This window comes from Arvicanthis niloticus, chromosome X, assembly GCF_011762505.2.
Source record: "Arvicanthis niloticus isolate mArvNil1 chromosome X, mArvNil1.pat.X, whole genome shotgun sequence".
Classification (NCBI taxonomy): Eukaryota; Metazoa; Chordata; class Mammalia; order Rodentia; family Muridae; genus Arvicanthis; species Arvicanthis niloticus.
Window position 1 is genome coordinate 40,025,026 of NC_047679.1, and position 19,021 is coordinate 40,044,046.

Here is a 19,021-nt window from a genome sequence, read left to right on the forward strand (position 1 = left end):
AAAACAGCTGAGAAAAAAGAGTAGAATAATTGTTACTAGATCCAGATTCAGGGAGGAGAAGGCGAATAAGCAGGAATAGGAGAAAATGGGAACAGGATACCAGACTGGAAGGATGAAGTAGATTCCAGAATGGGTGGTGTCTGTAGGACCCTAGTCTGGCTGGCAAAGAGTGCCTGGGGTAGGGTGGGGAGCAGGTTTTGGATAGGGAGAGAATGCTTTCTCTGAGGATTTTAATGAAACAGCTCTTTTAGATGATCTTAGACTGTGTGCATACCTTTATTCAGGGTGGTTAAGGACTACATATGAACCTTGGAAAGTGGGAAGGAGTTTTCAGGGTGAATAAAATCATTGGCTGAAATTCAAAGCACTATTAATGTTACATTTATAGAAAGAGCCATTCCAGGAATCCCAGGTACTTGCTAAGTGGGTTCTTATTGGGAAAGAGGAAGTTGATCTTGGTTTGCCAAGGAATATGTGACATTGCTCAAGTAGAAAACTGGGGATCAGACTCTCCTGATCAGGCAGAGAATAAGACTTGCTAAGCAAAAAAAGTTCACCATTTTGTGTCAAGCTCAGAGGAGCTATCTGGATATGGTATGCTACAACTTTAGTAGTAAAGCCTAACATCTCTGTCTGTTTCATTTTTTAATGAAGTAGTATCATAAAAAGTCCTCAGCTTCTATGCTAGTAACTGTTTTGTATTGATTCAGAACCCAATTGTCAGTGATTTTTGTAATGCTAGTTATCTGCCCGTTTAAGAATTGGATGATGCAGGGTAAGTATCAAAATAAAATAGCAAAAAACCAGAGAGCTAATGAGTGGTGGGAGTCAGGAAGACAAGGAATTATTAAATCAACTTAATTGCTTAATGGATTGAAATCTTGAGAGCAAGTCTGTACAGAGGTTTTTGAAGGTGTTATCATTGGTCTCAAACATCTGACACATTTAAGTAGATGTAACATTTTTTTCTCAATTCTATGTAAGTATATCCATGTTTAGCAGTGATTAGATCTAGTGATCTCCTGTTTTGGATCATGGCCGTAGGAAGAGTTCTTATGTCACTAGAGGGACACAAAGCTATTATCTGTGGATGCTAATGCCTGCTTAAGCTTGTTCCAAAAGTTTCTAGATAGCTGGTGTGTCTGGACAAAGACAGCTGTTATGGCTCCAGCATATCCAAGAAAGATTGCAGGTTCTATTACTACCAGCAAAGAAATCCACATCTCTCATCCCTATATCCTTAATATTTCCTAGAGATAACCCTGTGGAATAGTTGTAACAAAAGTGCAGAACACTGACAGGGAAGTGGCAGAGGGGATGTCTGTGCTTAGTAGTAAAGTATGACAGAAATTCTTGAGTTTCTTATTTAGACAGAAGAAGGTAATGGAGTGCTTTTGCCTTTGTTTTGTTATTTTGGTATTTTCCACATAAGTGGGCTTCATGAGAATCTTTTCAACACATTCAAATAAATATTATTTTACAATCAAAACATTTAAATATACAAACTGGATTCATACTCTATAGCATGGCATGCTAAAATTAATTTATGCCACATGAATGTTAAGCATAATATTGTCAGAGTGTGAGACTTTCTTGTATGATATCAGACATATCACAGAGGACATAGGGTGTGCTGACTGCCAAAATTAGAGTAGATTATAATTATCGAAAATAATGATAAAAAAGGGGAAAGTTACAAAAATATTTTAAATGGAATCTTAAGTCCTTGAGAATAAGTTATTTAAATATGTATATATACATATGCATTTATATATATACATATATACATGTATATATATATATTTGGATTAAAATAAAAAATATAATATAATTAATTAATTGGCTATAAAAGCTTAGCATTTGAGAAAAGACATGTGTTAATGAGCTCCTGAAGAATTTAGAAGTGTGACTACATAGGAACTAACTGGATGCTGACTTACTGATAAAATTATTTAGTGAAATAAATGAAAAGATGCAGGACCAGGCATACTACAAACTGGAAAAGGTGAGGCGGTAAAGTGCTGCATAATATATTCAAAGCATAATATGTATCTCTAAAACTTCAAAAGACTAATTTATGGCAAAATAAAATGAATTTTTAAATTATTTTTCTTTAGAAATCATCAATGTATGTTTTCATAAGTAGTTTAAACTTTTTAATGATCTATTTTCTATTTTTTCTTATATCACTTGGTAGAAAATATCAGGTTTGAGAGTATAATTGTTTAATGAAATATATTCTCTTTACTGCAAGTTTGATCTGTTTTACTCTTCATCAAATAATACTCCCTTGTATTGATAAAAAAGGTAATAATTTGAGTCTCAAGTAAATTATACTGTGATATTTATAAGCCTCTAGAACAGTGGTTCTCAACTTGTGGGTCAGGACCATCAGAAAAAATATATATTCAATGGGTGTAGGAACTTACAAAATTGCTCAGTTGCAAAATTACAATTATGAAGGTGCAATGAAAATAAAATTATAGTTTGAAGTTCACAAAAAATCATATATATGTGATATCTTGTGGTCAAGACCCACAGGCTGAGGAAAGCTGCTCTAGAAGCTTGTACAGCTCCTATAAGATCTTTTAAAATGTTTCAAAAAATCATATATTATGTGAGTTCAATGGCCGATAAACTGCAAAGAAAAGCAATGGAAGCAGAAATGTATTCATAGGTAGTGCTATGTTTATCATAACAGATAAAGCATGGTGGATCCTTCCTTAAAAGATCAGGAAGCCATACATAGTTTATGGTTTTCATTGTTATCTAGAGAACCTGTGCCATACTATAGCCCCGAAAATTTAGAGAAAAAAATAATGGTATATATTGGGAAATGATAAATTTAAATAACAGTGTTTGAAAGTGACATTGTTTTCTTCTTTTTAAAAATGTAGCAGTTTCCCCACAAATGAAAGGATTTGTTTCATACGGAAGTTTCTTGAGACTCAAAATGTTCTAAAGAGAGGCGAGTTAAGACTCAGAATGTAAACAACACATTAGCTTCAGGAAGTTCCTGACTAACCAGATACTCTAAGCTACTCCCTCTTGCTCACTTCCATATAAACATACCACCTTCCATAATCCATATCTTTTATTTTTCCCATTAATATTCATTAATTTAAATGGGGATACATTTAGGAAAGATTATTGAATAAGGTTAACTTCAAATTGAATGCATGTGTGTACAAACATGTTGGTAAATTATATTTTTCTTAAGACATGCTTTATCAAAAAGTTTATAAACTATATTTATATTAATAATACATTTTACCAAAGATCTTTGTCTACATTACTAATGGGAACATGAAACTATAAAAATATCTAAGTTCTTCAATGAAACTCATAGAGCTAGTGGCTGATGGACTGACATAGCATAAATTTATAATACCTGAATATGTTATGTGAAGGTATGTGTGGAAGTACCTTGTAGGTAGTGTGAATATAGCTTGATGCCATTACAGAGACAAGTAGATATACAAATGAATAAATTGATGGATAGATACATAGATATGGAGAGTGCATAATGTTTGATAACTGCTACATTTAGAGAGTGGATTCATTGTACTGCTGAAATGTGAGGTATTTATTTATATATTTGTATAGAATTTTAACTTTTTATGACAATAAGTGTATTGTTACTGTTATATATATGTTTACAAAAGAGAAATTAAATCTAAATGGAGAGAAAAATGGAGAGTTTCAAGATGAACTTTTGGTGATCCAGCATGACTTTCACTTACTACCTTCTCTAGGGGCCCAGGAATGCAGATGCAGTGGCATGCTTTCGAGAACTACAGTTAATATATGTTTTAATATTTCCACTCTCTCTACTTGAATCTAAGAGTACTTGAGAACATTTTTCTGTTTATTCAGTCAATATGATTTTTTAAAAAGTTTGATGCAAACCACTGTGCTGTTTTGTAACGTGTATAAGGCAACATTTGGAGAAAATGAATAAAATAGCAATTGAACTTGAGTATATTTCATTGAAGTTTAAAGTGTACTAATTTAGTTAATCATTCATAGGAATCTTGTTTAACCTACTAATAAGCTCAGACTCAGAAACTGGTGTGTCTTTGCTTCTCACAATGATATGGTCAAGTTAATTAAACACAAGTTATTCTTCAAATCAAGCTTAATTTTTTGATAGTGTGAGCAATAATTTAAGTAAAAGCTTTAGGATGCAGTAAAAAGCACTGGCTCTTCCAGATTAGCCTTGTCTAAGGTCACAAAATGAGAAAACAGGAGTAGAAATGTAGGAGTCTATTATTTTCCACTTTAATCAGACGATTGCTGACTGGCTGTATGACCTTGGATGGTGTTCTTAACTCACAAGAGAGCACTGAAGATTAAATGGGGTAAGGCTATAAAAATTCCTTGTCTGTAACTGATGCTCAATAGAAATTGATTAAATATTAAACAATCTCCTTCACATAATTGTGTGGGGAGATAAATGCTGCTTGTTCATGTGCTTTCTTCCACTTCACTAGTTCATAATTTTCAGTACACATCTGACTTTATGCTCATAGATGACTGTCATAGTGAACATTCATTCCAACCAGTGATAATTAACTATATTCATTCATTAACTGTTTGAATATAAAGAATATTCAGTCCATGCTATTCACCAGTCAGTGGGAAAATAATTCAGAGAAAGTTCCTGCTTTGTGTTGCTAATAATAGCTATTTACAAGTTAATTATGGGGATACATTCTGGTCTATGTATTGATAAGTGATACTGTTAGTGTGGAATAGGTAATATAATTGTGCAAACCTAGATATTCTTTGTCTATCTAAGAAGGTTGGTCTCTAGATACAATTCAGGGATGCAACGTGTATAATACACATGAGTCTGCTGCACAGCATACTGTTTTGTAGTGAACTTTATTTTTCATCAAATGAACGAACACTAATATATAAATAATGTCTTATTTGATCTCCTCTGCTGTGCTATAAAACACTCTGATCAAAAACAGCTTCAGGGAGAAAAAGGTTTATTTCAGTTTACACTTCTAGGTAACAGTCTATCACTATCACTGATGGGAATCTGTTTAGGACCCCAAGGCAGGAACCATGGAGGATGGATGCTTACTGGCTTGCTCATGCTCAGTTAGCTTTTTAGTGGAGGTTTTATCTGCTAAGGTAACTCTAGGTAGCATCAAATTGACAATACATTCTAATAAGAACATATAGCAAATAAACTGGTGACATAGACTCTCACAATTATATAAATATACACTCTAAAATTATATGGCTCTGCAATGGCCAGTTGATGTTCAATTGTTTATATCAGCATTGTGACAAGTGTATGCAGCATTTGTTGTCCTGGAATATTACTACTACTATAATGCTATTTGGAGAGAAGAAATATATTATATCCCATTGATTATTGATCAAAATGTATTATTTCAAGGTATCAGTTTATTATTTCTGTAACAGAAAAAATAAGTGAATGAACAAAGAAATAAAAATATATGTTCTTACCAAATATCATAAAGTAAATAAGCTCATGTGAGGCAGAGGAAAGTCTTTGGTTTAGGCTTCTTGAAATAAAATGACTAACAAATGCATTTGTGAGGAATTTACTTGTGAACTATGATATAATATCAGTTCATTAAAAATTGTAAAAGTAATGGTTAAACATTTTAGATCAAGGTATAAGTATGAGTAAAGACCCTAGTGAAGACTCCTCATCATGGGGGATATGGAGCCTGAACTGGCTGTCATCAAAAATCGGGCAAGGCTTCCAGTAGTATAGCTGAGACATAGAACCAGCCACAAATCCTACCTGCTTTTTTTTCTTTCTGGAGTAAAGGTAGCACAGATCGGGGTAGTTTAGCTTGAGATCCATGAGATCCATGAGATCCATGCCATGAGATTGAGACCATGCCTGTCACTCCCTGGAGAGCCAAAGGCCAGACACTGAATATCCCAGAGTCCTAGGATTGAACTAAAGTCAATAAAATTATTCCTAATGATATTCTGAAATGCTTATAGACTAGAGCCTAACATAATTGTCATCAGAGAAGCTTCATCCAGCAACTCATAATAATAACAGATGCTGAGACCCACAGCCACACTTTGAGCACTTTGTGAAATCACAAAGAAGAGGAGGAAGGTATGTAGGAGCCAGATGGGTCAGGGGTACCACAAGAATATGGCCCACTAAATGAAATAAGCAGGGGTCATAGGGGCTCACAGAGACTGACATGATAATTGAGGAGTCTGTGTGGGTCTGACTTATATCTTCTGAATAAGTATTATTTGTGTAGCTTACTATTCTTGTGGGAGTTTGACCAGTGAGAGAGTGACAGTCTCGGATTCCTTTCTCTGTTTTTGTGACTCTTTTTCCTTCTACTGGATTGTCATGTCCACCCCTGATATCAGGATATGTGTATAGTCATATTGTAACTGGTTAGGGCATATTTGGTTGATATCCTCATGAGGCCTACACTTTTCTGAAGGAAAATGGAGGAGGAGTGGATCTAGGGGGAACAGGAAACGGGAGGGACTAGAAAAAAGGGGAGGAAGAGTAATCTGCTGTTGGGCTATAATATATAAGAGATGAACAAACTAACTAACAAACAAATGAAAAAAAGAGAAATGACCAAGAGATAAGCTTCTCTTAATACACAAAGACAAAAATATCTCTAAGTTAGTGGACAAAGAGTCAGAGAGATGCCATTGTAAAATGAGCAAATTATGTGATATTGATCATTTAACAGGACAGCATGCAAGAAGTGGTGGTTTGTTCTAAAAAAATGTTTAGCTTTAGAAACACTTCAGAAGTGAGATTATTAAATTTTAATTTGTGGTTTGAAAAGTTAATTATGGTTCTTGAACATAAAATGATACAGATATGAAAGCAATCTAGGTTGAACACAATGATCCCAGAAGATGAGGATTATGGCTTGGATGAGAGAGTAATAGTGATCATAGAGAAAAGTAGACATATGCCATCTTTTAGACAGAGAAAATATCTGGCTTGTTAGTCAACCAAATGGAAAGATTCAAAAATGATAGAAAAGCATAAACCATGTCAATTATTCTTTCTTGGTTCAACATATGAATGATATTTCCATATAAAGAACTGGTAATAAATGGAAAACTATGCATTTTAGAAAGAATGAGGAGTTTAATCTTGGATTCAACATAGCTAACTAGTTAATAATCTTTCAGAACTTGAGAGGCAAGAAGGGAGCGATAACAACTAAGCAATATGTAGTATAAACAATTCAGCACACATTTGTCCTTATTACTGCTCACTGTTTTGCACATATACAATCTTTTTCAATAAATATTCATATTTTTAAAATTCAATAGAGTATTCTAAAGATAAACTGTTAGACACTGTATGCAATTTGTATAAAGCATTTTATTTTTACTTCTAATTTCCCTCTTTATTGAAAATAGACTTGTTTCATACAATATATCCTGACTATGTCTTCCTATATTCCAACTCATCTGAGATCCACTCCACCTTCTCTTCCATCAAAATCCATAACCTCTTTTGTCTCTCATTAAACAACAATAAATATCTAAAGAGTAATAAAATAAAAGTAAAACAAAATGTGGAATAGAGCATGTCCCATATATGCATATACACACATTTATAAACAAAGGAATCCCTGTCTGACATCAATGGGAAGGGAGGCCCTTTGTCCTGTAGAGGTTTGATGCCCCAGTGTAGGAAGATATTGTAGGGGTGGGTTGGGAGAAGGTGGGTGGGGGAGCACCCTCATATAGGCAAAAGGGAGAGAGGAGAGGGAGGTTGTGTGATGGGGCCCTTGTGGAAGGGTAACTGGTAAATGGGATATCATTTGAGATGTAAACAAATGGAATGATTAATTTTTAAAAACGTCAAAAGAACCATACAATGGGAGCTAGAAAGTGTGCATAAGTTTTTTTAAACCTCTGAGAAAACATTATGAGACAAATAACCTCCAAATGATGTCATTGAGTTCATTTTCTGTTGGCTATCTACCGCTAGATATGGAACCTGCCCTTAAGAATGAGTTTTGTCCCTAGTGCAACTGTCAAGAGCTAATTTTTGGGTGGTCATCAATTAAAGACAACTTCTGGGTTAATGATGGTGGTTTGTGTCCACTTCTCTTAGTACTGGGACCCTACGTGGCTTAGACACAAACAGCATTCCTATATACTACTATAGTCTCTGTGAGTTCATATGTCTTTATGTCTGACTGTGCATATAAAGCCTTTTTTCCTTGGTGTTCTACATGCTCTCTGACTTTTAAAGTCTTTCTGCCTCATCTTCTGCAGGGTTCACTGGGCCCTGAGTGTGAGAGATTTGGAGACATCCCACTTAGGAATAAATGTTCCTAGGTTGCTCATTCTCTGTATATTATCTGGCTGTGTGTCTCTGTGTTCACATTTACTTACTGCAAGAGGAAGCTTCTCTGCTGATGGCTGAGCAAGTCACGGATTTATAGGTATAGCAGAATGTCCTTAGGAGTCATTTTATGTCTATGTTCCTTTAGCAGAACAGTAATACTTTGTTTTGCCCTAGGTCCATGGTCTATCTGGTTACAGTTTCTTAGCTACCTGAACAGTATCAGGGTTGAGTCCAATCTCATGGAATTGCGTTAAAATCTAAACATATATTGGTTGATTACTCCCATGAGCTGTGTGTCACTATTTCTCTAGCACATATTGCAGGTAGGTTATCCTGGTAGATTGAATAGTTTGTAACTGGTAAACCAGCCTTTTGATACTTTTTGATTTTTTGACATCATTGGTTTCACATTCTTTTATTAAAAATTATTATAGTCTTCAGTTTTGCTTGGTTTATGATTTTGATACTCTCTGGCACTCCTATTTTTCTCTGCTAATGTTCTGCATTTGATTATCTGTTTTGTGAAGTTTAAATTATATTTTAGTTGGGAAGATATTTATCATTCATGCATATTATTGTATTTATAATTTGGAAAGTCTAATTACACTAGCGGAAGCCTGGAAACCCCAAACCATGCTCAAAGGAAATTGTGTTAATACTGTCAAAAGCAGAATATGTCCCTGTGACTTAATATGTGTTAAAGCTTGCAAGTGTATTCAGTGTGCCTTATCAGCATGTTTCCACTCATGCTTTAGAAACTATGTGAATCTCAGCAGTAGTCTATTATGTTTCTGTTGGATGATTATAAAACTCAGCAGTAGTTCAAGAAAGTATCTTTTACTATCCATCATATTATAATTTTGGAACTTCATATGTGACAGTATTTTGTTAAGCTTTGTACCACTTCAACTAATGCTAATACCTGATGTTAGACTGCTACCTATCATACATATTATACAGTATGATACCAGTTACCAGATACTTGTTTCTAAAAGGATTAATTTTATATTTAGTTTCCACCTTACACTAATAATCATTTGGTTTACTATTGTTCTTATACTCTTTCACATATTTCCAAATCCAAAAACATACCAGATAGAACCACAATAATCAACTAAATTTGTGTCACTTGAAATAATCATCACCATTCTGACTGTATATTTTATCAATTATTACTTCTAATACTATGAAAATTCAAGTATAGAAATATAGTATTTTGTAGTAGCTAAAAATGAAGGACCTGAGTTTACTACTCAAATTTATACACCTTTTCTAGAAGTAGGGGAGAAAGAAGAATGTTTGGCTAGGTCAAAAGCAAAGCACAGTGTCAGCAAGTGACTAGGAAATGTAAATATATATTTTTTTGAGATTGTAACTCCAATAGTTCTTCCTACAATAGACATGTAGAAAAAATTGTAAGAAAGTACCAACATTTTTCTATCAATAGTCTCTGACAATGCCTGATCAGCTTCAAATTTGTCAGGTCAATTCAGTTTCTGTTCTTAGAGTTTTAGATGGTATATCCTGAAAAGTTGTTCTGTCGTTTGCAGCAGCTGAAAAAATGTGTAAACATCATTTAACAGGGTATACCCTCAATTAGTAACTTATGACAATGCTTATCTTTTTAATTTTTGTCGCACTGTAAATGTATAGACACAACATTTCATTAAGATAATTTTCTTATGGGCCGTATTTGTTCACTGAAGAACTTTTAGACTTAAAGATAGGTTATGAAACATGGAGTATACATTTGAGTGCGATTTTTCATTTAACTGATATTTCTGTAATTGTTGCTGTTCATTTTTTCTTTTAAAAATATCTGAAATTAAGAGGATAACAAACTTGATTCCGATCTCTCATCTAGATGTCCACTTAGTATCTGAAAACTAACACTGGTCACCTTTCCTAGAAGTTGTTACAATCCAATAGCTCACCAGTTAGGGTGGGGCCACATTCGATCTTCCTTATCTGTTCTACAATTTGACTTAGCTTAATATTGTGCAGGTCTTGGGCCAGTAAACTCAGCAGTGTGAGTTCATCTGTGCAATCAATAGCTATGTCAAGTACAGAAGACAGACTGTAAATTTTCTGCCCTAAATAGGATGCCTTTGAAATCTATCTTACTAAGCCTCAGAAGATACCATAGACAAGGAGGCAGAAAGAATATATAATTGTTTTATATGCACATTTATTTATATCTCTGTCTTCAGCTTTCATGATTTACCCTCCTAAAATGTAACTAAATGAATACAATTTCTTATATTTTAATACAGTGATTCCATAATCAATATCATTTCTAGATGCCAGTATTTATAAAATTAAATATCTGATATTCAGATTATGCTTCTATATTAATGATTATCAGGGTAGATTTTTTGGTTAGTAGTGAAAATGACTAAATAGTTTTTATAGCAGAGTCTTCTATAAAGGCAGCAATTTAGCTAAGAGAACAGGGAACGTGCCACTGGGCCAAATGAACTCAATTCAATCTCTGTTACCTACATGGTTTAAAGAAAGGACTAACTCTCTCAAGTTGTCGTCTGACTTTCACATATGCACTCATAACAAACATGCATATACTCACATACACACATACATACACACACATACAAATGTAGAATCTTTTAAGCATATAGATTTCTTTTCTTCCTTTCTGTTATTAAGCACTATACATTTTGAGCCACTGTTTTCTGTGTGTAGCAGGATCATGGTGATAATTTTTTCTTGCTGCATCATAAGCATGTTGAGAAAAATACTTGTTTAGAAGAAATGATTTACTCCTCCACATCAATAAATAAAAACCATTTGTTTTGTTTCTATTAGTGTTATTTAGGAAACTGAGACATTTTCATCAATGCAAATTATTTCCACAACTATATTTTATAGTCCTCTAATGAGAAACATTGTTATTAAAGGATAGAAGCAAATATTAGCATCAGTGCACAAAATACTAAAAATAGATCAATAATAGAATACTCTGGTGAAAGCCTTTTTCCAGAATGCAAAGGAATTTAAAATTAGAGGTTCTGCACACGTAATTATTTTTTATTTTGTTATGCATTATCGTTTATTGACTTGAAAATAGAAAATAGATATATCTTGAAAGTAGCATCAAATGTAAAATGTTAACATTGAAAACAATTGAATTTCTTAATGATTTAGTTAATGCTCTGATGTTGTCTACAAGCTGTCAATTTTACCATTTAGAAATCATTCCACTAAAGCAAAGATTTAGACATTTGGAAATTTCAAATGATAGGCCAGTTCATTTACTTTGGTGATTGTTTTTTAGCATTTATATCTATATGAATTGATATTTTGGCAACCACCAATTTCAATTTTGCTAGCATATATGTCCTTATAGTTTTACCTTAAGGTTATTTGACCGTACAATTTTCCTAGTTCGTACATGCCTCTTTTTGAATAGTGAACTCATTATTGCTTTGTTGTTGTTGTTTGGTTTATGTTTTTCCTTATATTAACTCTTTTGAAAATTCTACAAATTTCTTCTTATGATGGTGTCTGAATGGTGACCCCTAATTTAATTGAATAAATAATCTTCTCTCAAAACAAGGCTGGCCCATCATGCACTTTTACATATATGTTATCTTTAAAATCTTGGTTCCTTCCTATTAAATGTGATGGGCATTAAAATACAGTATTTTAATTTCTTCATTTCCCCGAGAAGAAATCTGGCCTTTGATTTGGATGGTCTAGACATTTCCATAGATTTCCCAGATGTATTTCAAGGTTATGCTTGGCAGCTGGCTAATCATACATTCTAGAATTTGACTGCTCAAGATAGGAATAGTTATTTGGTTTTGAGTTTTTTTGAAGGCATCATTTTTGTACCAATCTCATTGACTTTTCAAGGGTGTGAGTGCAATGAAGATTAAATTTATGCAAGTTTTTTGTTACATCTCATTTGATCTTTGCAGATTCTTTCATTGCAATATAAAATATAATTACCTAATTATAATACTGTGTGTACTCAAGAGTAAGCATATATGATGTAAGATAATGTAGATGACTATTTTTAATCTAACAATATACTCATTTAATTCATAGAAATATTATTGAATGCATAGTCTTCATCTCTAAAATTGTTATAGAAGCCATCATAAATTACAAATTATGTTGCTTAATGCGCTAAGGTACTGGCATAAATTTATTATTAAATATTCTTTAAAAACTATATTTCAGTGTCTCTCTAACACTCCACTCAACAATATACTCACTCAGTCTTTCATTAATCTGGGAAGTTTTGCTTGTTTTTATATGAATAAGAGGTAAATGATTTTGTTTGCTAAGAACTGTTTGCATGTTTTGTCAAATTTACATGAAGTTTGATTTAAATTTCTCAGCATTTCCTGTGATTTTTCTAGCACTATGAGTACATGAAGATGGCCTTTTATTTCTCAGATAAAGGAATAGAAGCAAAAGATTTTGAAGATTTTTCATACACCTATACACACACATACACATACAGATATGCATACATAATACATTGAAGAGATGTATTTTAAGAGGTCTAGATCTAAATTCAGAGTTGCTCCTTTAAATGAACTCTGCTCACATGTAACAAATTCTCAGTAATTAATTTACAAGTACAAATGAATGTCATCAGTTGAATTTCAGCAGATGATTAAGCTATCTCTAGATATTAGAAACAGAAGCACAATGCTTATTTTATTACTCACTCTCATAAGAGAAATTGATGTTGCTCAGTCAGTCCTTGACATCCGGGCGTTTCCGAGCCAGAAGGGCAGCTCCTGAACAGTGCATGCTTATTAAAGAAGTTATGTCCAATTTTTGAGGAGAAGGTACAGGTCAGAAAATATGACAATATTTAGAACTGGAAGAGGCTCAATTCAGTTTTTAAAGCTGATTACTCAGACACCAATTCTGTTCTCAATTAATTTCCACTCCAAATGTAAGGACTATTGGGGCAAATTTACTCATGTCTAGCAGAATTCCATAAGGGAGTGATTGCAGCTGCTTTTGAAACATGATAACAATCCCAGAGGCAGGAAGTTTCTTTTCATTAGTTGTTACTTGTAGCTACAGAACCATCAATGCCCACCTGTGTTCCTCTGCATTCTCCTTCATTTTATCCCAAATTTATTAGTCCTTTTATTTCAAAGAGTTATTTGAAAACTGAATGATGTTACTTTTGTCATGTTTTAGAATGTGTATCAGCATCCCTTTCATTTCATTGCCTCCCTCACTGTTTTCAGTCAGTAACACTATGTGCATACATTGAAAATAACTCCTACCTCCTGTTTCCCCCATTTTATCTCCATAACTTCATCCTGCACATATTAGTCTTACTTTTGTAAAGTATTCATAGTATTACAGTATTGTTCAAAAGTAACCATTGCTCAGTATGTTGAATGAAAGGCAACTCTTTTGTTTGCTGTAGATTCTCCCTTCACTGTGTAATCTCTTTTGCTCTCCTGAAGATTTTCAATGCATTGCTATCCAGTATGACAGTTCTTCCAATTAAGTCCTAATTTCTTGAATCCTAAACAGAAAGTCATTACCTGTGCATCAATCTTGAAGTATTACTTGTAATTCCTTCTATTTGATTTCTATATTAGACACATTGATTCATTTTGAGTGGAGTTGTGTATGTTTTTGTTTTCCTTTTCATGTATGTGTTTCTACGTGTGTGTGTGTGTGTGTGTGTGTGTGTGTGTGTGTGTGAGAGAGAGAGAGAGAGAGAGAGAGAGAGAGAGAGAGAGAGAGAGAGAGAGAATGTGTGTGTATGTGTATGATTTGTGTGTGGGGTACCAATGTTCATATGAGCCCATACACACAAAGTCCCAAGTTTCTTGTCCATTTTCAACTTTTATCACTCTTTTACATTACTCTTCCTGGCCAGGTGTTTCAGTCAAACTCAGAGACCAAACATGTGGTTAGTCATGCTACCAACTTGCTCCAGAAGTCTTCTGGTTCTGCCTTCCTGAGGCTCTAATTACAGAAGAACTCCCACTACCACCAGACATTTTTGTGGTTTCTGGTTCATGGGATTTAAACTCTTGTCCTCATGCTTGACCAGCAAGTGCTTAGAACAACAAGCTTTTTTTTTTAATGCATCCACAATTCATACTGTATATGAATTTCTTATACCCATGTATTATTCTCTCTTATTCTATTTCTGCAGGTCAAACCTTTCTTATTCTGACAAACACCCTTACAATTTGAAGTTTTTTTTCAAGTTTGACCCACTATGCTTAATTAGGTTCTCTGCATGGACACATGTAGGTCTCACTTATTGTATCCTGGGCAACTTCTCAGTGACTTCATCATTGAAATGAATGACATGATTTTTCCCATCACACATGAACTGACCATAGTTCCTCAGTAGGAAGTATAGCTTCATTTTTACCTCATCCATGCATGAAAGACTGGTAACCATATTTGTCTTCTGAGAGGTTTGTGCTAATGGAAGCTGCAGTTAGTTTATGAGTAAAATGGTTCTGCCATGTCTATAAGATACAACACTCCTACTCAAACTCTGGCTCCTAATTCTGTGCTCCCTCTTCTGCAATGTGTCTCAAACTCTGCAGGAGGTAATACAGATATCCTATTTAGGGCCAAATGTGAGATATAAGCATTTAGTTTTATTCTTTTACATATATTACATCCAGTTTACTTATCAGTATTTGTTAACTAAGCATTGAAAACTTTGTACATAATTAACTGGCTATATATGTGAGGGCTAATATCCAAGTCTTCTAGTATTCATTTCTATGTCTGATTCCTTTATGGGACATATACTGTAGTGTTATTAAACCTCTGAAATATCTTTTATTTTCAGGCATTATGATGTTTCCAATAATCACTATTATATCTATAGAAATGACAGAGACTGTTGTCTGCCTGGACAGTCATCTGAGATTCACATTACATTTTAAAATGAGTTCCATAAGTACAGTAGCTTATATAAGAGTTGAATCATATATACATGGTATGTTGTAGCAAGATAAAATCATAAATATATATTAATACACAAATACATAAAATACATAAAATGTTCAGCTTGTTAATGGTCTTTAGTCTAAAAGTAGATTCAATAATCTACCCTTTTATCCTGCTATTCCTATGTCTCCAAGATGTTTGAGGTTGGAAAATGCAAATCAATAAGAGTAAAATCGTCTCAAGACCAGGAAAAGAGTCAGAGACATACCACTCTTAGGAGTCCTACAAAAATCACCAAATTAACTGCCAATATATATGCAGAGAGTAAGCCTCTCTGATAATGATTGGACAAGACACCAATCTATCAGTATCATTAGGAATCATTTCATTGATTTTTTTGCCAATCATGTTTGATTCTATCCTAGGTATCTAGGCTAACCAGTCTCCAGTTCCTGGCTATTGGGGCAATATAGGACCTAGACTTTCTATCGTGGCATAAGTCTTAACTAACAGATATTGGAATACAACTCCCACAGGTTTTGCACTAGCATTACTTTAGCACATTTTATAGGCAGGGTAATTGTAGATTGAGGGTTTTGTGGCTGGGTTGGTCTACAGGTTTCTCTCTTCATAGCATGCAGAGTACCTTCCCATTCTGTATAGACTAGATCAAAGGGGTGAAAGTGCTTGCAGGCACCAGCTTGACCTTGTTACATTCAATGAGCTCTTTGGATGCTGTCCTTGGTAATGAGGTCCCTCTGTCAGTTTTCAGAGAGTGAACCTCTGTCTTAGCATTAACCTAGAATCCATGAGGTTGACCCAAGTGAAGAATCCTAGTACTGGAGGATATGGAGTCTGAACTGGCCATCTTTTGTAGCCAGGCAAGGCTTCTAGTGGTGGGACCAGGTTGCATTCTGTACAGTTGTTGGCTAATGGGGTCCCATGAAGATTCCTAAACAATCAAGGCTGATGTTATTTTCATTTTTATTGGGAAAATACAAGGCTCTTTTTAAGACAGGGATATTTCGTTCTGTATATAAATTTATAAGAAAAAAGTTATTAGGAGGTTTAAAGCATTAAGCTTATCCTATAATTATTTAATTATAAATGCAAAATTTTAATTAACATACCAATATAACTTTCCATAGAAAGGAAATGTAGTTAAAAATAGTTTATTATCTAATGAAACTACTCACTTAGATTAGCTAGTTTAGGCAATTTTACTTAGGAGATAAAGTATTATAGAATGAAGTTTTTATGTGAACAAGAAAAAGAAATTAACTTTAGTGCTCATCTCATTGGTTTGCCAAACTGCAAGGACATTTTAGGCCTGATTATCATGTTCTAATTAGTCTCTAGAGGACGTTCATGGACAAACAAGTGCTCATTAATCTGTCTTTTTTCTGTAACATTGATTTGTTCATTACCCTTTCAGAGTCTCAAATATAGAAACTAAAAATTGATGTGTGCTGTTAATGTGCTTACAGATGTTGCTACCACTTATCCAGATAAGAAGTCCATCTTAATGTATATCACATCACTCTTTCAAGTTTTGCCTCAACAAGTGAGCATTGAAGCCATTCGGGAAGTGGAAATGTTGCCCAGGCCATCATCAAAAGTGACTAGAGAAGAACATTTTCAATTACATCACCAGATGCATTATTCTCAACAGGTAAAGTGGGACCACTAATATGAGAGAGGTTTCTAATTTTATGTTAATTATTAGGTATCAATTTCACACACATGTATATAATGTGTATACTTTTATGTATGTAGCTGTATTTATGTGTATAACATTTCATATGTACAAGAAGACTACATAAACCTTGTAAATCTTATGTGACATATACAGTATTATTTTCACAAAACATTATTAAATATATATTTATCAGTATGTATTGGTATTAAATCAATTTATAATACATAGCATATTATGTTTCTATTGTATAAAGTGATATAAAATTAAAGAAAATCTCATATATGTATTTAAAAGGTTTGCTGTCAATCATGGTAAAGTGCAGAAAGCCAGTAAAAGAGAAAGGGTAAGCTTTTTACTCAAAACTGCATTTTGAGTATGTGTTGTCAAATTTACGACTTAATAGTTTTGATTATTAAAGGTAATATTTTAAATAACATATTTTAAATCCTACCTACTACCTATTAAATCAGGAATACATGTGTATATGCTAAAACTGTTTCATCATTGTGATAAGTACAAAGGAATTCTACTAATTAGGTGTTTTTCTCATTCTCAACAGTAGGTATCCTGGGTGTCTTATTTTCTTAAAGAAAATCAATGTTGAAAAAGCCTTTAGCAACATTTTGCTGAAGGAATGGAAAGTTCTTGGGCCTAATTTTTTAGTCTCCTGAGATAGTTCTATTTTTATGCTCATGAAAGCTTCAGTCCATACCAAGTTATCGACCTGATGAATTCTGGCTTTATTTACTTTAGGTTCAGAGGAAATTGCTTTTGGGTGCCCATTTTTGCCAGATCTTAGAATCTCATGCTATAGAACTTCTGGAGTTATGTCCCTGTGGGAACTGAGTGTTAAATCCTACCTTCATTATCTTCTCAGTGTTTTTCCTTTCCAGAAAGACCAGAGCTGTGAATTTGTTTGCGTATTGTTAAATGTTTCATTTCAACCTTTGAATTTAATGTTCTGTTTTCTAGTGAGTTTGACAGAAGTCCTTCCCAATTACTAACCCCATTTTTCCTCTTCTCTCTCCTTCTCTTCTCCAACCTACTTCCAGATCACAGTCAGTCTAGCACAGGGCTATGAGCAAACTTCTTCATCTCCTAAGCCTCGATTCAAGAGCTATGCCTTCACACAGGCTGCTTATGTTGCCACCTCTGATTCCACACAGAGCCCCTATTCTTCACAGGTCTGTCAATATTTATTCTCTCTCTTCATTACAGATAAGGGAACTTCTTCCCAGAATATTTAACTATTCTCTTACTTGTTTGACTAAATCTTTAGTATTTTTTTTACTCTCCCTGGATGTTGTTTTTGTCCTATTATTAGATTATCTCCTACATTGCTGATTTCACAAGATCTATCTAGGTTCATTAAAAGTTAATTCTTTATCAGGAGGTTTTTCTCATAATAATCTTATATTCCTAATAATATTATAGTTACAAGAGTCTCTATTACAAAATCTGCCAATGATTATAAAGAAGCAGAATCTCATTTAGAAGTTATGTATACAACTCTAAATTCTCTGGATATATAAATAATAATTACCAATTACTCTCATTTTATTGTTTTGGGGAATTTTTTTAGATGCCTAGTTATCTCTTGTGTAAATGACATATCCCCAAACTAGATATGCTCATTATATACTCATTCTATAAAATTTATTCTACTTAAGAAAGTATAACCCCTGTCTGCTTTATATGATCTTACATATGATATATAAATGTATATATATGTAATCATATATACATATATATATATACACACATATAATTTTGGAGCATTTGTAAGAAAAAGTGTTATGCAGAAAACTCAGATTCTGTGCAACCTTTAACCCTTAAAACTTTTTACAAGAGAGAACATTCTAGTGTAGTTTTCTACCTTTTCAATATAGGACATATATGTAAGTATGAAAATAAAGTATACTAGAATTTCTAAATTTTCTAGCATTACATTCTAGAAGAAAGCTTTATTTGGCTTAGATGAGCAGTTTGAAATGTCTTAAGGAAGCGACTTTAATCAGACTACACTATGAATGATAAATTAG

General features: G+C 33.6%; 1 protein-coding gene across 1 annotated transcript in view; it reads left to right on the top strand.

Annotated features, from left to right (window-relative positions):
• The window catches only part of Dmd (dystrophin), a 1,571,027-nt gene that overhangs the window by 165,723 nt on the left and 1,386,283 nt on the right, over positions 1 to 19,021 (top strand). Inside the window, exons 3-4 of the mRNA XM_076918257.1 lie at positions 16,768 to 16,952; positions 18,032 to 18,163. Coding sequence (XP_076774372.1) covers positions 16,768 to 16,952; positions 18,032 to 18,163 — 317 coding nt within the window. The remainder of the gene's footprint in view (positions 1 to 16,767; positions 16,953 to 18,031; positions 18,164 to 19,021) is intronic.